General features: G+C 42.3%; 1 protein-coding gene across 1 annotated transcript; it reads right to left on the bottom strand.

The window, feature by feature from the left end:
- Positions 1–83: 83 nt before the first annotated feature.
- On the bottom strand, positions 84–27708 carry LOC149242060 (uncharacterized). Its single transcript, XM_089370752.1, has 2 exons — positions 27595–27708; positions 84–545 (listed from the first exon to the last, which is right to left on the bottom strand). The coding sequence occupies exons 1-2, from the start codon at positions 27706–27708 to the stop codon at positions 84–86; spliced, it is 576 nt and encodes a 191-aa protein (XP_089226878.1).
- Between the last annotated feature and the right edge of the window lie 271 nt (positions 27709–27979).

Raw genomic sequence — 27979 nt, 5'->3', positions numbered from 1 at the left:
CTCATGATCCCCATTGAGCTGAACAGGTTGCGTCCTGGGGGGATTGTCTTGAGGCTGATCGGCTGCATCTTCCTTGTCAGTCATCATCGCTTTTCTGAGGAGTGGGCAGTCCCTATATAAGTGGCCCACTTTATGGCACCTGCGCAACGATATGGGATGCCTTCGTAATCTATAATCTGCTTGCGCTCTGTATCTCTCCACTGAATGGTTATGTATTCAAGCAGACCTCCCCTTGTGTCCAGGTTAATGAGAATCCTGGCATAGGCCATCATGCCCGTCTGCTGATAGGATTTATCATAGTTCATGTATGTGCCTATGGCATTGCCAATTCTCCTGAATATGTCTTCTGACCAGTAATGAAGTGGAAGCCCTGGAAGCCGAATCCATACCGGTCCGATGCCAATCTGTTCTGTCTCTGGGTCAAATAATGGAGTCCATCTCTTCAAGAGTACCGGGGCATGATCAAAGTGCCAGTAGGAGGATAGAACCCAGTTGGTATGATCAGCACGAGCGAATCTCAGTGCGAACCATCCCCTCACGAAGGTCTGCACGAAGGGGATATTTGCCAAATGGTGGCCCCAAATTTCAGCCGCCCAGGTCTTCAAGCGTGCTGCCGAGTTTTGGTTTGAGTTTTCTTAACACTGCTGGTTTTTCTTAAAAAATTCTGAGTTTTGGTTTGAGTTTTCAGTGACCAATTTCTTCAAACATGTTGTCTACACTTTGTTGTAAGTGTTACACTGTAGTTTTTATTTGTTGGATAATACATTTAATGCTTCATATGTACCAACAATTCCAAAATATCAAACATACATATCTTATATCAATTTAGAAACTAACCCATTAATGATACATAACAACATAACCCATAAGATAAATGTTCTCCTTTAAATCCGTATACACAGTGAACAAATAAGAAGTATAGGACCTGATTGTTAGTGGCAGCGATTTAGTAAATGTACAGACTTCAATAACACTTCCTTTGAAGCATTGTTCCAGCAGCAGTTTAAAGTGTACATTGGCCAATGAATTAATATGCAGTTCCACACTTAGTGATAGCCTTGGAATCCCATGCAAACTAGTATTTGGGGTAGCACGTAGCCCAGAATGAATCTACAACAATGGAAAAGTATTTAAGAGTGACTTGTCACCCATTATTGTAACCTTCAGAACCCACGGCCAGCAAGAAAATAAAGACTCGAGCTTAGTGGAATAATATATTCAGCCTCACTCTCAGCTAGGAAAGGATATGTCTTGACTCTAACTGTGTTTGAGCTCCTCCAAGTACCACGCACAACCCAGCCACTAACACACATCCCAGAAAGCAAGATAATCTTGTCCAACAGCAAGAAGGATGAGTGGCTCCCACTAAATGCTCGAGCTGCCTTTCAATGTGAAACTTGGACCACTGTAAAAAGAGGAAATTGTGTCATTAGTGACAAGAAACCATCCTTGTCTCTTTTTCACAACAATGCAGCCTCTATTCTCAAGATTCGATCAGCATAATGGTAGGGACTTGTGCTTTCTCCCCAACAATGAATTACTTTAACCTTAGCTTGGGCTTTTGGCTCCCACATATTCAACTTCAACTTGAAAGATGGTAAATGAAGAACCATAAATCAAAGATTCAACTAATAATGCCTTTTCAGATTCAATTTCTAGAAAAACTTTTTTCTCCTTTGTATTTTGAAAGTGAAATTTGAGTCATTTCACTCGCAAATCTCAAACTAGGGTGTTTTGTTGCAACATCGAAATTTGTTATGACAACTAGGGTTCCAAACCCTCAATTTCTCTTTTAAACTCTCTGCAAGAGCTCTTTCTCAAAACTCACACACAAGTTTGCTATGGCAACTATGGTTCCAAACCCTCAATGTCTCCTTCAAACTCTCTCCAATAGCTCTTTCTCCAAACTCACACACAATGCATGAATAAGGAGAGTCTCATCATTTTCTTTATTTAATGAGTTTAAGGTTGTCTTTTCACCTTCTTTTTTGCTAAGGCAAGAGTCGGACCTTCTATTTCATTAATCATCAATTAAAATACATAGAATACAACAATCCTCGATGAGGTGTGGACCAAGGAGAAAGCCTGCAAAAACTAAATACGGGTGAGAGGAACTAGCCCCGATCCCAACGACAAAACCCCAAAACTCTCAAAAGAGAGCTGAAGAACCAATCAGAAAAAAAAACAACGCCACTTAACACCCCACCCGAGAAACTGAGGATGGAAAAGGAAAGGCGCATTCCACAAAGAACAAATGCGACCCACCAAGAGTAATAAAGACTGACTACTCCCAACAAAAAAACTAACCAGCTGCTTTAATTACAATTGTTGCGAGAGAAACACACCTCGTATAAGAGGATGAATACAACCTGCAGACAACCTGTCTCATTAATCTTAACCATTGACTCTACTAAACCTATCCAAAGGCAGCGGATAACTTCATAATGGAAAGTAGCACGACAAATAACAAGCCCGTACACCAAACTACATGAGTCATCCCAGCTGTCGCATCGCATCATAAGATCGGACGGTCTTGGAACATATCGCACCCCCAACAAGCTCGGACAATAGTGTGCGATGAGGGTGGTGGTATTCCAACCGACCCCATCACCATGTGTCAACCAATGAATGTGATCGCTACCAAAATGGGAAAACCGGAATCCACCTTTGTGGCATGCGATCGCCAGAATACCACTACCCCGCCAGTAAACAATTTCTGGACAAGAAACTTCAGTTTTGCGACCACAGTGAACGCCATACGATGCGCCCTGACTTCCGGAACCAAAAGAAAAAGGAAACACCCGCCAAAGAGCCCGCCGACAGGCAAGGAACCTGAGGTGTTGTTGCAGTATGAGATGTTTCATTCTTCGATCCAGGCAACTTTGATGCCCAACCTAGAGAACAATCCTTCACGCTGTCAGCTTAATCGCTAACCTTGGCAGATCGTCCTTACTTAACCTTTTTGTCCAACCTTGAGAAACCCTCTGACCTCTATTCATCACTAGTTGGTTTCTGTTATTTTGCTTCTATACACTTCAATATCTTTCTTTGCCTGGTTGTGACATAGTCTTTTCAGGTTGCTTTGCACCATTGTGTCCCACCTCCATAAGGTTGCTCTATTCTTGCAATCTACTCCTTGGTTGGCAATAATGTCTGCCAACTTGTTAGCTCTTCTTTTCACATGTATAAATTTGAGGGTACGAAGTTTCTGTAGATGAACTTGAATTCTCTAGAGAACCCAAGTTAACCTCCAATGTTTTGTGACCTTTTCCGGCCCTGATCCATTACTAATTCTCCTGGTTGCGTTGATGACTAACTCTGAATCTGCCTCTATTATGACGTTTTGACAATTGTTCTGTATCAAAAATTCTAAGCATTGTTCCAAATCCATTAATTATGCCATGTTGTTGGTGGCTTTTCCTAGGTATCCATGGAAGAGGGTAAATATTTTACCTATTTCATCCCTTAGAACTCCCCCAAAGCCAGCCTCCCCTGGGTTGCCTTTGGAAGCTCCATCTATATTGTACTTTAAAAAACCTTCAGGGGGAGGATGCCAGAATTCCTCTGTTGCCTCTCTCCATCTTGCTTTCCTGCCTAGGTCTTGAGGAATGAGCCCCTGCATGTCTAATAGCTGAAGGATTCTCAACTCTTCGACTGAGGGAGGATTTTTTGGGAGATTCCTAACGGTGGTACCAACTGTCTCCTTAAGTTGTTTTATAATCAGCTTCACCAGGCTAATAGAGTCATTCTTTACCTCTTTGAATATTCTTTTGTTCCTTTCTTTCCACACATTCCATATAATGAAACCCGGCAAGAGATCCCAGACAGAATTGAGAACTTCATTATCAGAAAACTTATTCCTCCAATTGTTTAGGGTATTACCAATACAATCTTTGTCTCTATCAGACTATTTGAAGATGTTGGTAAAGAAATCCCAAATCATGTCTGTGAAAATGCAGTTGTTGAGAAGATGCTCGATGGTCTCCTCTTGGGTTTCACAAAGACCCTCCAGATGCCCCTTTTTTTGAGGTTGTCCCAGGTTAAGATTTTCCAGTGGTTAACTAACCAAATGAAGAGTTTGATTTTCATCCAGCCTTTGTGCTTCAAAGCTTCAGCCAAATATTATTTGGAGCTTGTGGGTCCGAATCAAGGAGAAGACCTTTAGCTTCCTTGATGTTGAAGTTGCCCTCTTTGTTGTTGCCCCATCTCAGTTGATCCTACCCTTTAGTTACTAGAATTATTCTCTGATCCAGCATTCTCTTAAGGGACTCAGCGTTACTGTTGAGGGTCCTATCCTCTCTGCTCTCTATTTTTTCCAAATTCTCCACTTTTCTGCATTTTGTGGATTTTCCCAAAAGTCTTTCACCTTAACTAATCCTTGATTGTCAGTCTCTTGCTTGAGGCCTGCAAATTCTTCCCTTAGAAGAATAGGTTCTTGTTGCCACTTGTCCTCCCAGAAAAGTGCCAGTTCTCCCTCTCTGATTTCCCAGAAACTATTTTTTTGAACCACTTCTCTATTCTCCCAAGCCTTATTCCATATGGGGGAGCCTTTCACTGTTCCTGTCATGCGTATTATATCAGAAGCTGGCCAGACATTGGCATATTTTTCCTTCCAGATGCTTGCCCATTGAGCTTTAGGATCCTTAACCCACCTCCACCAAAGTTTTGCTCCTAGAGCCTTGTTGAGAATCTCTGGATTGTCCAAACCCAGGCCTCCTTGGTTTTTGGGTTTGCAGATCTTTTCCCATGAGAACAAATCCCATTTCTTCCTTGTTTCATCTTTGCCCCACAGAAAATCTCGTTAAATATTCTGAAAGTGTTGTAAGACTCCTAATGGAGTTGGGAGGACTGAAAGCATAAAGATAGGGATAGCTTGGAGAACTGCTTTAGTAAGCACTAGTCTTCCCGCTAAATTTAGATATATGTTTGTCCATTTCCTGACCTTGTCTTGCATTTTAGTAACTAGTGGATCCCAAATGCTCTTGTGTTGGGGTGTAGCTGTAAGACGAACTCCCAAATACTTAGAAGGAAGGAATTCTTTTTGAAAGCCTAAAATTCTGGAGATATTTCTCTGGATGGCGATATGAGTGTTAAAGAAAAAGACTTTTGATTTGGTAAGGTTGACTTCCATACCTGTAGCATGCGCAAAGACCTTAAAAATTTGCTTGTAGGCCTGTGCTTCTTTAACTGTGGGAATTCCTTGTAACATGGTATCATCCACAAACTGTTGATGCGTCAAAACCTGCCCATTCTCCGAAAGTTGGAATCCTTGAATTCTTCTTGTTTCTCTTGCATGTTTGATAGATCACCCCAGCCCTTCCATCATGAGGACGAAGAGAAAAGGAGATAGCGGATCTCCCTGTCTAAGACCCCTGGAAGGGAGAAAAAGTTCAGAAGGAGAGCCATTTACCAAAATTGAAAAGCTGGAAGAGGTCACCAGGGCCATGACCCATCTGACCCAATTATGATCAAAACCAAACGCTGTGAGCACTTTTTTGATGTATATCCAATTTACTTTGTCATAAGCTTTGGCTATGTTCAGTTGCATGATCATGCCTGCTCTCTTGTTGCATATTAATGAGTGAACCACCTCGTGAGCTTTAATTATGTTGTCCAGAATTTTCCTTCCTTCTACGTACCCTGTTTGTTCCCCGGAGATAAGCCTAGGGAGCAGGGGTTTGAGTCTGTTAGCCACCACTTTGGAAATTATCTTGTAGACAACATCGCATAAGGCGATGGGCCTCTATCTCTCTGGAGTTTGAGCATTGTCTTGTTTCGGAATAAGGGCAATAAGAGATGTATTGAGAGCTTTCAAGATGGTCTTGTTCCTTCTGGAGTCTTCCACAATCTCCACTATGTCCCTTTTAACGATAGTCCAGCAGATTTTAAAGAAATCCACATTAAAACCATCCGGCCCTGGTGCCTTGCCATTTTGCATTTCCTTGAGGACCTCACTGATCTCCTTTTCAGTTATAGGTCTATTGAGATTATAGTTATCCTCTCTGGAGACTAGTTTAGGTATATGTTTAGTTATGTCCTTGATGAAAGGTTCTCTTTCTGAGACGTTTTCTTTGGCAATGTCCCTAAAATGCTTTACGCATCTATCTCCTCATGGGAATGATGAATTTGGCCATTTTCATCCTTGATCAAAGAGATTCTGTTGTGAGTTCTTTTCGCAATGGTAGCTCTGTGAAAAAATTTGGTGTTACGTTCTCCTTCTTTTAGCCATAAAACCCTAGATTTTGTTTCCAAAAAATTTCCTCTTGTTTGTGGTGGGCTCCAGTATTGTAGCAATAATGCTACAACTCCTGGAGCTTCCTATCTCTAATTTTATCAACCCGGTAGTTCGTAACAAACTTGGAAGCGACGGTGCTGTATGCACAAGTACTAGCTCTTGTCGCAACTGTCACTTGGTCAGCTGGCACAAGTCCGCTAGGGCTCAAGCCAACTTCTATATGTTCTCAAAAGAAGCTTTCTAAATGATGGACGAAGGCTATCTCAAAGGAAATTAACCTACTTTGCAATAATGAACTGAAAGCCAACAAAACATGGAAACCCTAGTAAACCCTAATCTGACTAGTCTAATCTCTATGATGCAATGGTGGGAGTGCAAACTTCTAGAAATGATGCCATTACTTCTAGTGATATGAGATGCATGAATTTAAACTACTTCTACTGAAAAGAACATTGTTTTTACATTTTTGCTTAAGTGGTTGGAGTTATTATGATTTTGTTTCTTATTAGGGTTTGACTGTGCAGGGGTAGTTCGAAGGGAAAGAAAGCTTGGGAAAGGTCAGGAGGGCTAGGAGAGGTTCCAGGGGATCCCTAACATCGTTCCACAGAAGTCCACAACATTCAGATAATTGGCAACCAAGGTTACAGGTTTCTACAGGATGTCTGCAGGGGATCCTACAGGAAGCTCGGGATTTCTACAGGAAGTCTGCTAACTTCTACAGGATGTTCTGTGGTTGGAGTTTTGGGTAATGGAGGAGTGGAGAAGTTGTATGGGTGGATAGGTAGGATGGAAAGGGAGCTTATGATGGCTCAGGGACAGAGATATGAGATGAGGAAAGAGTGGGTACAGTTGGTTGGTGGATAGAAGGGTGGAAGCAATGAAAAGTCCAAAAAGATGGAGCTATGTGAACAATAGAAGGGTTGGAAAGCAAACGAGCTGAACAGAGGTTGGGTAGGCGGCTTTAGGCGTGGTTGAGAAGAAGAAGAAGATAACAGAGTGATGCAACGCAGTGTAAAGGAAACAAATCTGCACAAAACCGAGAATTCATCAACCTATCCTAACTGTGTTATTAACTCAACGAACAGCAATGTAAACTTCAGAGAAAAATCGTGCATGGAGTTGGAATGAAGAAGTATTGTTCAAGATCAGAATGCATGGATGGATCTACAATTGAAATGAATGTGTTGCAGCTTGAATGAAAGTATAAGACTGTGTTTTTTTTGTGGTTGGTACGGTCTACACCCCCAATCTCTAAACAGAGATGGCAGTGAGTGCACTGTCAACCTTTTCTTGGAGCTCTAATGAATGTTGATCCTCCTACTATAATCTAAGCAACTAAAAGCGCTTGAACCGTAAACTAATCCTACTCAATCACATAAAAGAAATCAAATCAGCAGACTGTAATTTCCAAATGCATGTCAAAACAGAGGAATAAAGTGCTGAAAGGAAAGACAAGTAACAATACAAGGAAAAGGAGGTCTATTGCTCTCAGGTTGGGCCCTAACCTAAGAGCTATAGCTCCCTTAAAAACTCAGAATTGAATCCAAAGCTGTCTGCCTCTATTAAATAATCATGAGTCTAACAACATGCCAAAACTGGCTTACAAAGAGCAAAAACCGAGCTGTAGTTCGTGCTTAGATATTGCAACAGTAGTTCAAAAGTTCAAAAAGCTCCTATCAAAGGCTACGGCCTTAATATTTATACATGATGAGGATCAAGCTGGCTTCCTCAATTAGTGGAGCTCGGCTGTCCAACTAAAAGTAAACTGCTGTAAACTGTTGTTCCTGTAGAATCCATTGGCTGCCTTTAAGCTCGGTGGGGAAAGCTGTTGGAGCTCGGAGTTAGGGTGGAGATCACGAGGGAGGTCATTTAAGGCTGTAGACAACCTCCCTATAAACCTGCAATGCCACCTTTGTTGTCTCCTTGTCTCCTTCTGCGTGGTCTTTGCTCCTTTAATGCCAAAAAAACTGAAATCATCATGTATTAGCCACATAGACATAATGCCTGCCCTTCTTCCTACAAATAACACGAATATACTAAGAAATGAATGCATAAGTGATAAAAGATGAAGGGTTGAGCAAGGTAAGTAGGCCAAATGAGCCCAAATTGTTACCAAAAATTGGGGCTCATCATCACCCCCCAGCTAAAATATTTGCTCATCCTTGAGCAACTTAGTCCAAATCTTCATCCTTCATTGCTTTTACTGCTACCCTTACATCTCAAGCCTCTGTGGTAGTGTCCTCCTTGTTGATATGAAACCCAGCTTTCCTGTCCACCTCTTCCCATTGTTCACTGTCATCCTTCTCTGTGCTGCCTTCAGTCAATCCTAGCAGCAGTGGTGGGCTGAGTTTAAGGCCAATCCAGCTGGCCTGGAGGCTTTGCATGGATTTCTTGTAAAGGTCTACCCTTACCAAAGCTTCCCTCATCCGAGTTGGGGTATGGTACTCTCGGATTTTCAAACTGTGTGCCAATGTATTCCACCTGCGTGTGCATGCTTGGGCAGCATTTTCTCCTAACAGTCTTTCCATGTCTTCAAAATGAGCTATGGCTTGGGCCTGTTGATCCATATATCTTAATGAAGCTGTAGGATCAGTAGACAATTGTTGGTGTGCTGAGATGAGTGCAACTGGATCCTCTAGTTCTGCTCGAATGAACAATGGCTCGTTCAATTCTCGGTTCATGACCGATTTTGCTTCTGCTGCTCTTTGATCCTCATGGTTCAACCATGAAGCAAACGCCATCAATTGCATATCACCCAAGGCAGTATTGGGATCCCAGGAAACTACATTAGGCAAGGCCAAATTGTGGAGGTAGAACTCCGCTAATTTAGCCTTATCCTCGGACGAACTAGTACTGCACAATTCAGAAAATTGTTGTGGGTCTTGGATCTGAGAAATACCTCTTTGTGCCAAGGTATTTATTTGGAACTGCAGCCATTGGTCTTTCAAGTACAAACCATAGGATTTTGCAGGTTGTCTGCACTGTATTGCCTCCATGGCCCAACTGGCCATGCAGGCCAATTGTGCTTCTTTTTGCTGCAGCTGTTCTTTTAGAGCTTGCACTTCAATTTGTGCTTGCTGTTCTGCTTCCTGTAGAGGTGTCATTGGCTCCTCAAGACCGGTGGTCAGTTCCTTTTTTCCTTGCTATTCTTCTGTGGTGTCCTTGGAGGATGTACCTGTCCCTGCCCTCAGCTCCTGTAGCTGCAATCTTAGCTTCTGGTTTTCTTCCTGTAGGTACACTCTTTGACAATTGGCCACATGTTTAGCCATGGCTAATTCACTCCTGGCCTCCTTGAGTTTCTCTTGTAAATGGCCTATGTCCGCCACACCCTTTGACTTGGCAATCTTCATCCACGTGTGTGTACGGACTCTTTCTTCCTCTAATGCAAAAAATAGTGGCACAGTAAATTTTTGAGGTATAATTTTGCCCGCCTCTAAAAAGGTGTAGTATGAACTCAGACTAGGCTGAGGGCTGGGCTCTGGTATATGTTCTTTTTCAGCCTCTTCAGGTGGCTCTACCTCACCCTCCCTTGGTGGTGATGAGGGTCCTTCTCCTTCCATCTTCTCTGTTTCCTGTAGCCAGGCCAGAGTTTCCTGTAGAACATTTTCAGCCTCCTGTAGCCGAGCTTTTTCAGTCAACAGGTCTAACTTTTCTTGCCACGTAGTTTTCTTTGGGCTCCCCCTCTCATAGGTGACTGATATCCTCGAGGGGGACGTTTCCTTGGGCGATGTAGGGGCATCTTCAATAATAATCGGGCTGCTGGACGGAGGCTATGGCTTGCCCATTTTTATCCTAACACTTCTTCGAGCTTTAAAGTATAGAGGGGTCTCCCTCTTTCTCTTCTCTTTTGGCTTAGGTGGCGTGCTGAGGGCGGCCAGCACAGTTGCTGCCTCCCTTGCTAGAATGTCCGCCTTCTTCTCCTTGGGCTTCACTTTTTCAGGGCTTCCTGTAGAAGCCTATTTCTACTTTCCTGTAGACACAGGTGTCGTCACCTTGGCTCGCTTTGCTGCATGAGTTTTGCTTTTTGGTTTGGTTGCGGGTGCTGATGAGGTACTTTTGCTGATGTGGACCTTCTCAGCTTTGTCTGTTCTGCCTTGCAACCTTTTCTCTCTTGCTGACAAGATGGGTGTGTCACCTTTTTCCTCAGCATCCTTTTTCTCGTGCTTCCTCCTTTGTTCTTTCTTCTGCACTGTGGTCGGGGTCTTCTGGCCTGTTTCTTTCTTTCCCGCGGCCACTGATTCTTTTTCCTCACTGCTGGAGGAACCACTTTCTTCAGTCAACATCCTTATGTCTCCATCTCTTGTCAAATTTCTGAATGCTTCCCATGAGAGGGGAACCTTATATGAATGAAGTGCATCCTCCACGAGAAGTTTGATCAATCCATGGTGGGCTACCTGGTCGGTTATGCCTTCTTTTAACTTTGTGGCACACTCAATTAGAGACTGTAGCAGGAAATAAGGGATGCTCAGTTTGTTTTCTACAGGAAGATCAATCTGGTGCCTTAATTCAGTGAGCAACCGAAAGTGATACCCGTACACAATGCTAAAACGGCCTTCACAGGTTATATACTTCATGATTTGCAGCTAACTTCATTCCATGGTGGCAGCAAACTGGTTCTACGCACCCCATTTTTGTCTTCCGAGAATTCCTCCTTTGGGGGAAAGAATTCTTTCTTGGCCTGTTGGCTCAACTTCCTTTCTTCCTTATCCCAGGGCAAACCCATTGGAAGTTCAGTAATTCGGCTGATATATTGCGGGGTGAGCTTGAGGCTTAGGCCCCTGAAGTTCACGGTGGCCAATGTTTTGAATTTCGGCCTCAGAGCCTGCAAAAATTCTTCTGCCACTTCGTCGTCATAACCCTGCAATTTGTCACAAAAGGATATCCATTGTGCTCGTGTGAAGAGCTCCACCACCTCCAGATTTTCCCTTAACTTTGTTGAATCAGTGGGTTCCCGTCTAATAAACCCACCCGGCATGATAAAAACTGTTGCTTTACTAGAGGTGGCGAACGTGGAAGAAATTTGGTCTACTGAGACAGAGCGTAGAATTACGCTTCTGTCATGCACATAATCCACGAAGCTTATCTCTGAGGACCTTAACACAGCTTAATTACCCTGACATCCTGTAGAACGACAGTTTATGCACAGCAGACGATAATTGCAACAATTTTCTACGACCAGACTGTAGACGACGATTCTGCCACCTTCAAAAGCCAATTGCATGGAGAGTTCAGGTTTACCTTTTTATCTGCCACCTTTTGACGTGAGGAACCCGCCTTCCTGTAGAAACAGCTTTCCTGTAGGAGCAGCGCGCGATTTCTGGGAAAGACTGCAGTTGGTCTGCGCTCTCGGTGTTGCTTCACAGGCGTTCTGATAGCCAAAGGCTCGGCGTATCGAACTGCAGAGGGATCCAGATGATCACTCGCGTTCCAAACGGTGAATGATAAATGCATGGGGCGATCTAGCCGATTAGATTTGAATCGGCGGAATCCGTGGCACGGGGGTGAGCTGTCCCCGCCGGACCGTTGGATGACGTCGTCCCATCATTTGCCTGCGAGTTCACTTACTGCCGCATCATCCCCCCGCAGATCCGCCGCCGTCTCTTCTGCTAAATCCGTTTTTCCCGACGGGATTGCTCTCACGTGTGTGCTGCCCATTCCTTTTGTCATGGCCGCCACCCAAACATCCGACTAGACCATTAACTGGTCGACGTGGCCAGTCAACTGGCCATACAGCCGCTCAACCCATTCTCTTCACACTTTGCAAACAATTCAAAGTAAAATTCATGCAATCTGACGGAAGAAAGGGTCGAGACACTTACCTGTGCGGCCGCAACACGATTTTTCGGTTTTTGGACGATGATGAGTGGATTCGGTTGCCGCTGATGAATTTGCGCAGGCCCGGAGGTTCATGTTTACAGGCTGCCGACGATGGATTGGATGCTGTGGCTGCATGCGCCCGCGTTTTCATTGCATATGGCCAGCGCTGTGATTGGTGTACACTCTAGCGGGCTTAACTGTTACAGGACTCCCGCAGGATGTCTTGTAACAGTTCTTCCTCCTCGGGTGCATGCTGCACGACGAAGGATTTGGCCTCACGATCACGCTTCCTGAGCTCGTGGATGGCTGGGATGGATATGGTATGGCATCTCAGCATTTTTTTATCTTAAAAATTGCTTTCTCTTTGATAACTCAACGATCTGCTTTGCTGGTGCAGGTAACTTCGTTGCATGTCGACAAGGGTGGTAGGACGAGGTGACAGCAGTGTGCAAGGGTGACAACAGTAGCTTGCATGCGTCCAAACCGATCCTTAGTCATTAGATCTCCTCATAGAATGAATTCTGGGCCGTCCTGAACTTCTACAGGAAGTTTCCTGTAGAAATACAGAGCTTCCTGTAGAAAGTTTGTGTTCCTGTAGAAAGTCTGCACCTTCCTGTAGAAAATCTGCATCTTCCTGTAGAAGACTCAAGCCGTGATGAAATTGTGCACATACCTTGGAGAAAATGAGTATTCTTGGAGGAGGTGCTGGTGAGGTCTCCTGACAGCATGATAAGGATCCTTGGCTTTGAGTTGAGAGGCTTCCTCTCCTCCATAGAACACCTGCAACCTGCATGCAATTTTACATTATGAACTTGTTGTCCTTGTCTTTTTTGCTTATTGTTTTTTTTCTTTTTTTTCTTTTTTTTTTTTTTTTGAAAGATAACAGGGGCGCCTCAATGAGGTTTTCACCCTTGCCATCTGCCTTAAGCGCCTCAGAGAGGTTTTCGCTCAAGGATCTTTTCGAATCTCTTTTTTTTTTTTTGGAAAGACAATAGGGGCGCCTCAATGAGGTTTTCACCCCTACCACCTGCCTTGGGCGCCTCAGAGAGGTTTTCACCCAAGGATTTTTATTATTTTTTTTTCTTTTTTTTTTTAAATCTTTCAGGGTATGCCCAAAGCAGAGGCAGAACCCTTCTCTATGACCATCACTGATTTCTCCATAGTTTTCATGAACTCTTGTCTTAAGAGAGGCTTCCTGTAGATCTTCAAGCGATGCCCATTGACAAGCATGGGGATGGCTTCCTCATCAATGGTTTGAATAAGAACAGATCCATTGTCATGACATTTTTCCACTGCATATGGTCCTAGCCATCTGGTTCTCAGCTTTCCCTTGAAATCTTTGTATCTGGAGTCATACAACAAGGCCCAATCTCCCGGCTGGAATTGCTTGTCATTGAGGTGTTGGTCATGCCACACCTTTCTCTGAAGTTGAACCACTTCCGAGTGAAGGAGGGCCTGCATTCGGTGCTCGTCCAGTCCATTCAGCTGCAATAATCTTTCTTGTTGTGCATGGCTGAGATCTAGGTCTAGCTGAACTGCCATCCTCAAAGTGTTGTATTCAAATTCAATGGACAGCAAAGCTTTCTTCCCATAGAGCAGCTCATAAGGTGTGAAGCCGGTGGTGGTCTTCCAGGTAGTGTTGTAAGCCCATGTGGCCTCAACCAGGCGATCTGCCCAGTCCTTTCTGCTGCTGCTCACCACCTTAGTCAAGATCCCTTCTAATGCTCTATTGGTGACTTCCACCTGCCCATTTGCTTGAGGGTGATAGGGGGTGGAAGTCCTATGCTTGATCTTGTGATGAGCTAGTAGGTCTTCAACTAGGTTGGATGTGAATTGGCTCCCTTGATCGGTGACCAGCTCTCTTGGGTAGCCAAACTTGTAGAAGATGTTTTCTCTTAAGAACTCGGCCACCTTCTCTTCTGTTGCTGCTTTGATTGCTTTAGTCTCTGCCCACTTTGTCAGGTAGTTAGTACACACAATGATGTAAGACTTTTGCCTCGAAGGAGGGTTGATTGGACCCACAAAGTCCATACCCCACTTCTCAAATGGCTCAAGAGTCACTTGAGGTTGGAGAGGCATCTCATCCCTTGGAGTCGGTTTCCCCATTCTTTCGCATCGGTCACATTGGCTGATATATCTTCTGACATCTTGATGAAGTGTGGGCCAATAGTAGCCTACCTGCAGGATTTTGAAGGCAGTCCTCTTTGCTGCAAAATGTCCTCCACAAGGCCCATCATGACAGGTGAGGAGGATATCAAAGACTTCCTCCTCCCTTACACAACGCCTTAAGATCTGATCGGGGCCAAGCTTGAACAGATTGCCCCCGATCCAAGTAAATGAGGCACTTTTTCTGATGATTCTGCTCTTCTCTCTTGAAGATAGGTGCGGAGGGAACTGTGCTGAAACAAGGTAGTTTGCTATATCAGCAAACCATGGAGAGAGTGCTGAGATAGCAAACAGATGTTCATCGGGCATCTGGTCATCCACTGTCCCATCCTCATCTGCAGACAAATCCAATCTAGATAAAAAGTCAGCAACAACATTTTCTTTACCTGATTTGTCAACAATGGTCAAATCAAACTGCTGCAACAAAAGTAACCATCTAATAATACGAGCATTCACATCTGGTTTATTCATTAAATATCTAATTGCAGCATGGTCTGATGTACAAATGTTTGATAGCCAGTGATATAGTGTCGGAACTTGTTCAGTGCATGGATCACAGCCAAAAACTCTTTCTCAGTTACAGTGTAATTCAGCTCAGCTTTGGACAAGTTTTTACTAACAAAGTAAATGGCATATGGAAGTTTTTGTTCAACTTGTCCTAAAGCTGCACCTATGGCTTTGTTCGAGGCATCAGTGTGGATGTGGAAAGGTAGGGCCCAGTTTGGACCTCTCAAGATTGGGGCTGACACCAACTTGTCCTTTAATTCATTCAAAGCCCTCTGACAATCGTCAGTCCATTTAAACTCCACATCTTTTGCCAACAGACCAAACAATGGTGAGGCTAGCTTGCTGAAGTCTTTAATGAATCTCCGGTAATACCCTGCTAATCCTAAGAAACTCCAAACATCCCTTACCTTTTGAGGAGGTGGAACCTTCTTGATGAGAGCAATTTTGTTAGGATCCACCTGTAACCCTTGGCAAGAAATGGTATGGCCTAGCACGGTCCCTTCAGTCATCAGGAATTCACATTTTTCAGGACTAAGGGACAGGTTCATCTCAATGCATTTGGTTAGGACTTTTCCCAGATTGGACAATGCTTCTTGGAAGTTGGCCCCATAAGGAGTGAAGTCATCCATATAGATTTCCACTGCATCATGGACCAGCTCCGAGAAGATGCTTAAGACAGCTCTCTGGAAGGTAGCAGGAGCATTGCATAGCCCAAAGGGAAGAACTCGGTAGGCAAAGGTACCCCAAGGACAAGTGAAGGTGGTCTTATCTTGGTCTTCCGGGCTGATTTGGATTTGGTTGTACCCGCTAAACCCATCCAGGAAAGAGAAGAACTTCTTTCCTGCCAGTCCATCCAACACTTGATCTATGAAAGGTAGAGGGAAATGGTCTTTCTTGGTAGCTTTGTTCAGTTCTCGGTAGTCCACACAGATTCTCCACTTCCCATTCTTCTTGGGAACCAACACCAGAGGGGACACCCATTCACTATCTGAGATGGGGTAAATGAATCCGGCATCCAACAGTTTTTGCAATTCTTCCTTGACAATGTCCTTAAGGGCTGGATTCATTCTCCTCTGAGGTTGCCTAACCGGTTTACAACCCTCTTTGATGTATATGTGATGGGTACAGACCGAGGGATGGACTCCTTTCATCTCCTTATAGCTCCAAGCAAAAGCATCTAGGTGACTCGCCAACAGGCTACACAGCTCCTTTTCCTAGGGAGGAGATAGGGAGGAGCTGATCTTTAACGTTCTCTCAGGGCCGAACTCCACATTCTTGACTCTGGGAGTAACAGGGTTGGTGGTACAAAGATCCACTAAGGTGCTGGCTTGGGCATCCTCCACCAATTTCTCTAAGGATAGTGCACTGGAAGGTGGATTCTGGATCAAGGTCTCGATCAAGTCATCCTCGGTTGGGGGGTCTCTTCTAGTGGTATCTAGGGTGCACAGAGGTGCTGAGTACACTTCATCCTCTTCTCCTTCCTCCAACCAAAGTGGTAAGTCATGCTCTAAGGAAGGTTGGGCAGGAGGATATAGGACTAGCTGCTTGGACATAGGACCATTTTTGATGGTCATGTTTCCTGCACGACAACTTATGTAAGCATCTGCAGTGGCTAACCAAGGCCTTCCCAAAATGAGAGGATATCCAGTAAGCTTTGCCTTGGGTTGCAGAACCAAGAAATCTGCAGGGTATTCCCAAGAGTCGACAGAGACCAAGACATCCTCCACAATCCCTTCAGGAGTCACAGTGGAGCGATCTGCTAGTTGCAGTACTGTCGAGGTCTTCCTCAAGGAACCCTGAAGATTGAGTTTGAGCATGGTATCCCTGGTCATCACATTAATGGCAGCCCCCAAATCAATCAAAGTGTGAGGTATGATGATGCCATTGATGTGGACATCTACTACAGGACTCCCAGGATCTAGATACTTTGGGCAGATGACTTGTCCTAACATAAGGTCAGACAGTTGTCCTAAGACATTGATGGTTGAAGCATCTCTCTTTCGCCTGCCTGGGTGTTTGAAACACTTTTCCTTAACCAGTTTGTTGTATATTGGCACATCCTTGATGGCTTGGAGAAGTGGTATTTTCACACACCACTGCTTGAGCTCACCCAGGAGCTCATCCTCCTCTGGGTTGGGTTGTGTGGTGGCTGTTAGTCTCTCAGGAAAGGGTGGAATAGCCTTTGGTTCACTTTCCTGTTTATCTTCCTCATCCTCTGGGGGAGGAGGTTGGCGATCTGGAAGAGTCTTTCCAGATCGAAGATTGATCTCCTGGATCTCCACAGCATAAGTAGGGCATGATGTTTCCCCAGTGTATACCTGCTGGGCCTGTCTATTGTTGGGGTTCGGGTTCGGTTGAGCAGGTATTTGAGGTTGCCTTGGAGGAGCAGGAGGTAATGGTTGAGGTTGAACTGGTGGTGGAGGCAAAATGGCAGGAGGAGTGTTGTACTGGGGCCTCCACCCCGACTGAGGTGCATTCCACTGAGGCTGTGGCTGGGCATGTGAGTGATAGGAATGAGTAGTGGGTTGAGTAGGGTACTGAGGTGGGTAAGACCATGGAGGAGGCATAGACCAAGAAGGATGAGCAGGGGGACCCCAGGAAGGCATAGGAGTCGATTGGTTGGGGTTGTAATAAGCTTGAGGTGCCCCTTGCATCCCCTACTGGTAAGGTCTAGGTCCTTGTGGCCTTCTTTGGTTGAGGAAATAGAGAGGTTCAGTGGGAGCTTCTGTCCCTTGGTACATGGCTTTAAATCCAGGTAAGGTTGGACATTGGTTTGTGGGATGGTCCTCCTCACAAACGAAACACACTTCAACCGAATGCAATGGGCATTCGTTCTTAGGGTGTCTCCTTGTACATCTAGGGCAAAAGATAGCCAAGGCTCTCTCAGCTTCTTCCTTCTTCTGCTGGATCCTGAATGTGTCCAGTTGCATGGCAATGGTCTGTCTCACCTCACTCTTAAGATCTTCCAATTGATTTGCAAACTCATGTTTGGAGAAAGGGACACCAGCTGAGAGGAGGTTTCCTCTACCTCGTTTCCGAGCTGCCCTGGAGTGGTTTCTAAACACAGTCTTGATGTCCTCATAAGGCAGTTGGTAAATATCCCCCCCAGCTAACATGTGAAGGGTATCTAAGAGGTCTTCAGGGACTCCTCGGAGCAGGACCAACTTGAGGGATTCAGGGTCAAGTGTGCACCTAGCCCGCTTATAGCTAAGTTGGAACCTCTCCTCATAATCCTCTAAGGACTCATCATTTCCCATGGTCATCCGAAAGATTTCTCCCTTGGTTTCCTTAGACCTACAGTAGTCCCGGTACTTGGTATTGAAAGCTCGCTGCATCTGAGCCCAAGTAGTGATACTATTCCCAGGTAAGCCCATGAACCAGCGCAATGCTGCATCCTTAAGAGTGGAAGGAAAGAGTTTCAGCTTCTGCTCATCTTCAGTATAGTCATAGGTTCTACAAAGGACAGCAAACTCAAACAGGAAGGTATCAGGATCTTCAGTAGTCAGTCCATGGAAGTGAGGTAGAGCGGAGGGACTAATGTTCTTCATTTTCATCTCTCCATTGGTCTCTCGGATGGGGAAGGCACCTTCTATTCTCTCATCTTCTCTTCTATTGTCAGCCATAGCTTCAGATGGGATGGTTTCTAATTCTTCTTCTGCTATAGGATCTTCGTATATCTCAGGAGGTTCACCTATAGGTTCTTCTGGATCACTGTCACCTAAGAAGAGAGAAGGGTGACTCAGTGATGTGGTGGGGGTGTTGGGTAAGAATTTGCCTGTTTTATCTCGGTTCCTACGAGGCATGAAATGGAAAGACTTTTTTTTATTGCTTTTGTTTTTCTTTGGTACCTGCAAAACTGAAACAGATTGATCTACAACTAACTATCTTACTGAAATAAAGATGCAGAATCAAATTGAAAGCAGGAAAGAACTAATCTACTTTGCTCAAATGAAATCGCAGGAATGGAAATGCTAGTCTACGCTTGCAGAATTGAAAGGCTAATCTACGCTTGCAGAAATGAAAGGCTAATCTACGCTTGCAGAAATGAAATTGCAGAATTGAAATGCTAATCTATGAAAGCGAGAAATGCTAATCTATGAAAGCAGGAAATGTCTATGCTACTTTTGCAGAATGGAAATGAAATAAACTACTTAGCAGAAGGCAAGAGTAAGAAAATAGAAGAAAAGCAACAATTACTAATACTCTGACGCTTCCCCGGCAACGGCGCCAAAAAGATGGTGGGCTCCAGTATTGTAGCAATAATGCTACAACTCCTGGAGCTTCCTATCTCTAATTTTATCAACCCGGTAGTTCGTAACAAACTTGGAAGCGACGGTGCTGTATGCACAAGTACTAGCTCTTGTCGCAGCTGTCACTTGGTCAGCTGGCACAAGTCCGCTAGGGCTCAAGCCAACTTCTATATGTTCTCAGAAGAAGCTTTCTAAATGATGGACGAAGGCTATCTCAAAGGAAATTAACCTACTTTGCAATAATGAACTGAAAGCCAACAAAACATGGAAACCCTAGTAAACCCTAATCTGACTAGTCTAATCTCTATGATGCAATGGTGGGAGTGCAAACTTCTAGAAATGATGCCATTACTTCTAGTGATATGAGATGCATGAATTTAAACTACTTCTACTGAAAAGAACATTGTTTTTATATTTTTGCTTAAGTGGTTTGAGTTATTATGATTTTGTTTCTTATTAGGGTTTGACTGTGCAGGGGTAGTTCGAAGGGAAAGAAAGCTTGGGAAAGGTCAGGAGGGCTAGGAGAGGTTCCAGGGGATCCCTAACATCGTTCCACAGAAGTCCACAACATTCAGATGCTTGGCAACTGAGGTTACAGGTTTCTACAGGATGTCTGCAGGGGATCCTACAGGAAGCTCGGGATTTCTACAGGAAGTCTGCTAACTTCTACAGGATGTTCTGTGGTTGGAGTTTTGGGTGGATAGGTAGGATGGAAAGGGAGCTTATGATGGCTCAGGAACAGAGATATGAGATGAGGAAAGAGTGGGTATAGTTGGTTGGTGGATAGAAGGGTGGAAGCAATGAAAAGTCCAAAAAGATGGAGCTACGTGAACAGTAGAAGGGTTGGAAAGCAAACGAGTTGAACAGAGGTTGGGTAGGCGGCTTTAGGCGCGGTTGAGAAGAAGAAGAAGATAACAGAGTGATGCAACGCAATGTAAAGGAAACAAATCTGCACAAAACCGAGAATTCATCAACCTATCCTAACTGTGTTATTAACTCAACGAACAGCAATGTAAACTTCAGAGAAAAATCGTGCATGGAGTTGGAATGAAGAAGTACTGTTCAAGATCAGAATGCATGGATGGATCTACAATTGAAATGACTGTGTTGCAGCTTGAATGAAAGTATAAGACTGCGTTTTTTTGGTGGTTGGTACGGTCTACACCCCCAATCTCTAAACAGAGATGGCAGTGAGTGCACTGTCAACCTTTTCTTGGAGCTCTAATGAATGCTGATCCTCCTACTATAATCTAAGCAACTAAAAGCGCTTGAACCGTAAACTAATCCTACTCAATCACATAAAAGAAATCGAATCAGCAGACTGTAATTTCCAAATGCATGTCAAAACAGAGGAATAAAGTGCTGAAAGGAAAGACAAGTAACAATACAAGGAAAAGGAGGTCTATTGCTCTCAGGTTGGGCCCTAACCTGAGAGCTATAGCTCCCTTAAAAACTCAGAATTGAATCCAAAGCTGCCTGCCTTTATTAAATAATCATGAGTCTAACAACATGCCAAAACTGGCTTACAAAGAGCAAAAACCGAGCTGTAGCTCGTGCTTAGAAATTGCAACAGTAGTTCAAAAGTTCAAAAAGCTCCTATCAAAGGCTACGGCCTTAATATTTATACATGATGAGGATCAAGCTGGCTTCCTCAATTAGTGGAGCTCGGCTGTCCAACTAAAAGTAAACTGCTGTAAACTGTTGTTCCTGTAGAATCCGTTGGCTGCCTTTAAGCTCGGTGGGGAAAGCTGTTGGAGCTCGGAGTTAGGGTGGAGATCACGAGGGAGGTCATTTAAGGCTGTAGACAACCTCCCTATAAACCTGCAATGCCACCTTTGTTGTCTCCTTGTCTCCTTCTGCGTGGTCTTTGCTCCCTTTAATGCCAAAAAACCTGAAATCATCATGTATTAGCCACATAGACATAATGCCTGCCCTTCTTCCTACAAATAACACGAATATACTAAGAAATGAATGCATAAGTGATAAAAGATGAAGGGTTGAGCAAGGTAAGTAGGCCAAATGAGCCCAAATTGTTACCAAAAATTGGGGCTCATCAGTTTGCACTGCATTTCCCACTCTTGTTGGTGTTTCTCTGCTAGCTCATTTTTGTCTTTATCAAAGCCATTCCTGATCAAATCTTGATTGAGCTCCAGAATTTTGTTTTCTACAATTTTTTTACTTGTGAAAATATTACCAAATTCCTTCTGGTTCCATTCCTTTAGCCTCTGCTTAATGTGCTTTAGTCTTTTATGCAGCAGGAACATAGAAGATCCCTGAATTTGCAGGTCTTCAGCCCACCATTTTTCAATATTGCTGTAGAAATCTGGGTGTGATAGCCATATATTTTCAAACCTAAACGGTTTGTTTCTTGGGGTGCCAATGCCCATGATCTCCATCTGAATTGGCCAGTGATCTGAGCCTCCAAAAGGAAGAATATCTGCTATTATTTCCTTGTCTAGGAGCATGAGCTCTTCAGAGATCATGAATCTGTCCAGCTTGGAAGCTACCTGAGAATCTCCTCCTCTTTTGTTGTTCCATGTACAAAGGCCATTGTTTGTTTCAATGTCCACCAGCTTCATGTTTTCATAAAAACATTGGAAAGCTGAGGAATCTTTATTTAGTGCTCTTGTACCCCCTTTTTTTCCGAGAGAGATCTAATCATGTTGAAATCTCCTCCTATAACCCACGGTAGCCCTGCAAATCTATTTCGGAGGTCTACTAAAGAATCAATAAACCTGATTTTGTCATCTAACCTTTGAGGGCCATAAACATTCGTTACTAGATAAGCGTTCTTGTCACCTATAGGCTTAATAACAACTGATAAATAATTCCTTGATGCTTCCGCATCAATAATACCTATTTTTTGGGGATTCCAGAGGATAAGGATACCTCCTGAATTATTTTTTGCTTTGACTTCTATGAACTCATATATGCTGAGCCATTTGCTATGTATTTGTCTTATCTTTTGAACAGAGCATTTCATTTCTTGGACAAAGATTATATCCGGAGCTACCTGCTTCATTCTATTATTCAATATTCTCTGCTTTCTTTTGCTTCCTAGACCTCTGATGTTCCAAGTTGTAAACTTCATAATTACAGATTGGTAAAGGAGTAACTGGTTAGATCTTTCATCTTACCTGAGTCTATCATGAGCTTTCCACATTCCATTAGTAGCTCGTTCTGCTTTTTTCTGCCCCTTTTTTTCCCCGGGATTTTTGGAGCTAATCCTGGAGTCGATTTTACTGCTTTTATTCCATGGTTGGCTTGTTTTTCCATGTTGTAATCTTCGCCTAAGTTCTTTGCCTAAGTTTTCCATAAGAATAACTGCCTTATTCGATTGCATTCTTCTTGTGGTAGAGATTCTACCCTTCCCGTCGTTCCCTTACTCAAGAACCCTTCTAGATCTAGGTTTTCTCTGTCAAGAATCTCTTGCAACTCATTGTCCTCCATTTCCATCTCGCTCTAAGTCATTTCCTGATCCATATCCATCTTTGATTCACTCATCATGATCTCTTTATGCTTTTCCTTTACCTTTTCTTGATCTTGTTCTTCTCCCTTGTCCTGCTTAACATATCCATCCTTCATTACTTGATTTTCAACTGTTGTATCTTCCTCCTCTTCAAGAACTTGGAACTGGTTTGGCCTCACTTTTTTCTCTCCGCTTTGGTGTTGTTTTGGCCCTTTTTTGCCATTTCTCCCTTTATGAGATACTTTGTGAAAGCCCTCTGTTTCTTTCATTGTGTTGGGATTGTTTTTTTTCTCTATCTTACTGAGAGGGCAGTGTCTAAGAAGGTGCCCATGTTCATGACATTTTCGACATCTAAAAGGAATATGCTCGTAGTCAACTGTCTGCACCCATTCCTCATCATAAACCTCCAATATCACCTCATCCAGAAGTGCTCCCGATAGGTCCATCTCTACACAAAGCCTGGCAAAGGAGGTATATTTTTCCCTTCTTATGGATTCAGAAGTTTTGACATACCTCCCTAATTTATTGCCTATAGTTGTAAGTGATTCTATTTGCCAATAATCCAGAGGTAGCGAATAGAGTCTTACCCAACCGGGACGAAGGTAAAGGTTTCCCTCTCCGGCACGAAGTTCATCATCCACAACCGCATATAGAGCCCTGCTGCTGCAAAGAAGTAGGGCCCACCTTCAAACACTCTATCTTTTTCCTCAATGTTTGCAAACACTACAGTGAAAAAACCCTTAGATCCTAGATGAAGATCAATGCTTCCTTTAGGCTTCCAGTGGTTTCTTATCCATGTTTGTAGCACCTTTTTGGTGGGCCATAGTCCCATGAATTTTCATATGATAGCATAAGTCTGCATGTGCTCCCTATGGACCTGCAGCTCTGGGTTATTTAAGATTACTCTGGGCGTGATATCAGCTTTGGGCTTGCATGGTCCCTTTTGGTTCTTGTTTGTTGTTCCCTGTTTTTTGTCATTTTCCTTCTTGTCTTTTGTACCATCATTTTTCTTCTCTTTGTTGGTCAATGTTTCCTTGTCCCTGTTTGCTTCTTTTGTCGTCGAGTTACCTATGCCTGAATCCAGGGGTGTCTTGCCCTTGTTAGCCACTACCTCTCTGAAGGAGGGAGTGGAGCTCCCTCCTCTGCTCCCGTTCATGGAGAAACCCTTGCGCATAAGCTTTCCGCCCTAGTCTCCCGCAACCTCCCGCGCTCCTCTCCCTAGTTCCAGAATCTTTTTTCATGCATAGATGGTCATATCAGTATAACGATATGTTTCCATTTCTAGGGTTTGTATACAACAAGGAGTTCAGGTTGTCTTTTCACCTTCACTTTCCCTTTTTCCCTCCAATTAAATATTTAAAAATATTTTTCTTTTATTTATTTAGTAAAGTGACTTTTATAAGCTAATTAAAGTCACTTTTAATATCGAAAAATGATTAATTCACCTGTGTGGGCGCACTGGCCACCCCAAGCCCATTTTTATCATTCTATCATGTAGATCTTTTCACCTTGATTCCAAGGAGCTATTACATTAAGGTGTTTCTCCAAGTAATCAGCCTGAAACAACACCTTAAGCATAAATAATTAAAATATGTTTGTTATTAACGTCATTTTACAGAAATCGTTGGAACGCAATGGAACCAAGAGCAAATCGTGCAGAATTGATCTTGATGATGAAATATGGTAAGTGACCCCAGTTAGACCCATAAAAAGCCTCTAAAACCCTCTGTGCCCACCAATGGAGTAATCATGCTCATATGACCAGGCTGATACAAGCTCTGGAAAACCCTCCTAACCACCTCGCCTAGTAATCCAAAATTTGGTGACATTACACACTTCTTGACATCTTGTATCAAAACATAGAGCTCCTAATTGTGGGTTGGGTAGTTGATAATTTCCCTATGAAACACTTATATTGTTAACATACTAGCTTTTCTCCCTGCATCAAGATCACTATCATAACATACCCACTCGCATCCATATCCATTTTGAAGGGCTACTGCAAGTTTGGTAAGGTGCAAAACAATGCTTGACTAATTTTCTTCTTCAACTCCTCAAAGGCATTTTGTTGTCCCTTCCCCCACTAGAAACTCTTGCCACTCGTTTTTATGACATGAAGTGATGTGGATACTGTTGAAAATGAGCCCTATGAATTTCTTCATGTACTATGTTTCTCCAATGAAAATCTTGACCTCAAAAACATTGGTAGGCACTAAGCACTTCATGATGGCCTCCACCTTGGCATGGTTTATCTTGCACTCCCCTCCACCAATCACGTACATAGCCTAAATACCAAAGACTACCCTGCAAAATCACACTTCTTGAGATTTGCCAACAATTAGTGCTTCTTCAATGTCTCTAACACCTGAATCAAATGTGAGATGTGCCCCTCCCAGGTAGCACTATATACCAGTATATCATCTAAATAAACATTAACAAATGAATCTAGATATGGATGCAATATATCATTCATTAATTTCATGAACGTAGTTGGTGCATTGCATAGATCAAATGGCATGACTAATCATTCATACAAAGTTCCTTGTCTAGTTTTGAAGTCAATCTTCTAGGTATCTTCTTCTTTGGCCCGCGCCTGATGATACCCTAATTTTAAATCCAGTTTGGTGAAGTATTTTCTTTGCTACACCTAATCCAACAAGTCATAAATTCTAGGTAGGAGGTACTTATTTTTTAGCATAATTTTGTTTAACAATATAATTAATGCACGTTCACCAAGTTTGATCCTTCTTTGACACGATTATGATGGGTGACCCACATGGTGAAGTACTTGGTCAAGTAACACCCTAATCCAACAATTGCTAGCATTGTTTCTTCACCTTATTTATTTCTAGAATGCACTGCCTATACAACTTGATATTTGGTAATTGGGAGTTTGGCACTAGTTGGATCTCATGCTCCACTTCTCCTTTGGGTGCTAGCCCTTTTGGCTTCTGAAACACTCCCTTGTATGCGTATAGCAACTCTTCTAGTTGTTGTCTCTATTCCTTAGTGCACCACTCCAAAGATACATTTGCTCTCATTGACTATTCTACAAATTAAGTTTCTCTTAAAAATAGTAAAACATTCTTCTTGTTAGAATTAATCAAATTTTTGGCTTGGTTAGCACCTAGTAACAAAATTTTTGATTTGTCCTTATGTGCATTGATAATGAAGGATTTTCCATCTTTCATGAGGCAATATTTGTTGGCTTTCCACATGAAGAGTGCATCTCACATTTACATATAAAAACTACCAAACACCACTCCACATACATCAAGTGGAACTACATCCAATTCTAATTCATTAATAAAATCAATATTGTTAGCAAATTTTATTTTATATTATTTTATTGCATTGATTTATGCATCTTTATTTTAAAAAGGTTGCAAATTTAACGAGAATAGTGACCTCAAAATGAGAATTCTAGAAACAATAAAAAACCCCATATTTTTGCATATTAAACATGAAAAAACACCCCAAATTGAAAAGTGGTGATGTTGCTTCACAATTTTTTTAAGGTTAAAGTTCCAACATTTTCAAACATGGTATTAGAAACCAAATATCATGATTACAAAAAATAACTTAAAACTTAACACCTAAATCAAAGAACGATTCTATAGGAGTTTTTTTTTTTTTTTAAGTTTAAATTATAACTCGTTTAAAATATTAACCTAAGGCCCACCAGGCCTAGAATAGAATAGAGGTTGCTTAACAATTTTTTTAAGGTTAAAGTTCCAACATTTTCAAACATGGCATTAGAAACCAAATATCATGATTACAAAAAAAAACTTAAAACTCAACACCTAAATCAAAGAACAATTCTATAAGAGTTTTTTATTTTTTTCAGTTTAAATTATAACTCGTTTAAAATATTAACCTAAGGCCCACCAAGCGTAGAATAGACGGTGATGGGGTGCATTGTTAAGTCACTGTGTGATGTGAAGGTAACTGGTTCAAAACCCTGTCAGCAAAAATCCAGTGATTATAAGGGTTGGTGTGTCCTAGGCCTGGGGTGTGATCCCCAAGAGATTATGAGGGCTTAGATACCCCTGGGTTGCGGTTTCTCAAATCATAGATCAAACATGATGTAATCTCTAATAAACTCATACCACTTAACAAACAAATTAAAAAAATCTTAACATAAAATAACTTAAAAGTTTAAAACCCAAAACATTAAAATTGCAACATTTTTTTAGGATAATTTTGAAAATCATCATTACTATGCAAAATAATAATTTTAAAAAAAACCTAATTTTTAACAACAACAACAACAACAACAAAAATATATATATATATATATATATATATATAACAGATTTTTAAATTTTTTTAAAATATATATATATTCAAAGAAAAATCAAATAAAATATTAAAAAATAAAAACATTAATTTTTATTTTTTTTAAACCTCGTAAAACAACAGTTAAATTATTTTATTTTATTTTATTTTATTTTTAATCTAAGATAATCAGTAACTGGTGAGAGTTATCCTGAAGAGGCCAAGGATCAAATCCAACTGGCTGCCACTGTAAACCTAGGCAACCTAGGCTAGGTGCAACAGCTTACAAGCAGCAGACAATAGCGATTAACTTATGCCTCAACAAGAGCCGAGATCAAATAAAATATTAAAAAACAAAAGCATTAATTTTTATTTTTTTTAAACCTCCTAAAACAATAGTTATCTTTTTTTTAATCTAGGATAATCGATAATTGATGTGACTTATCCTGAACAGGCCCAGGATCAAATCCAACTGGCTGCCACTATAAACCTAGGCTAGGTGCAACAGCCTGCAAGCCGCACACAATAGCAATTAACTTATGCCTCAACAAGAGCCAAGACGTCCACTCAAGGGTCGCCTACTCTGCTAACCAAGACACAACAGGCCATATACTCAATAAGGTTTGAACCTCCATCTCGTGGGTTTCACCCAGCAAAACTTACGGTTAAACCCCATAACACTGTATAACAATAGTTAAAAATTTTAATTGCAATTCCCAGGATTGTTGTGGGTGGCTCTTTCTCTTCAAAAGTGCCATTCTTATCTACTCTAAAATTTTGGATTGCCAACCCGGAACTCTGCTTCTCACCCTCTTCTTTTATTTGAATTTGTCTGATCAAATATCATTATTGCTTAGAGTCCTAAAAATCACTGGAGTTTTTATCACAGTTTCCTCCTCATCTTCATTGCCAGCTAACTTTTCAACCTTCGTGATCTCAGGCCCAAGTTCTACTCCAATTGCTACATTTAGTAGCGTCCTCTCCATCAACTTCTTCTACCTCTCATGCATCATTGTAGTAGGATTATCCCAACCTTTACAAGTCTTCGCCAGTGTAGGCTAGACCCTGTTACTTCGCCTAGAACAATTCCGCCCCTTCTTGCACAACCCCTGCCAGATGCTTGATTTGGATGCAGTCTTTTACAAGTTGCAGCATATGCATTAGATTTATCTCTTAGCATTGGTGTGGCTGGACAAACACATAATCCTGGTTTACAGTTTTAAATGTATGGGAACAGAGCTTTCTTTCTTGAAATAT

Source organism: Pinus tabuliformis, chromosome 8, assembly GCF_031772625.1.
Source record: "Pinus tabuliformis cultivar Carrire ecotype Pingquan chromosome 8, CPIR1, whole genome shotgun sequence".
NCBI lineage: Eukaryota > Viridiplantae > Streptophyta > Pinopsida > Pinales > Pinaceae > Pinus > Pinus tabuliformis.
This window is presented reverse-complemented; position numbering and strand designations above follow the sequence as displayed.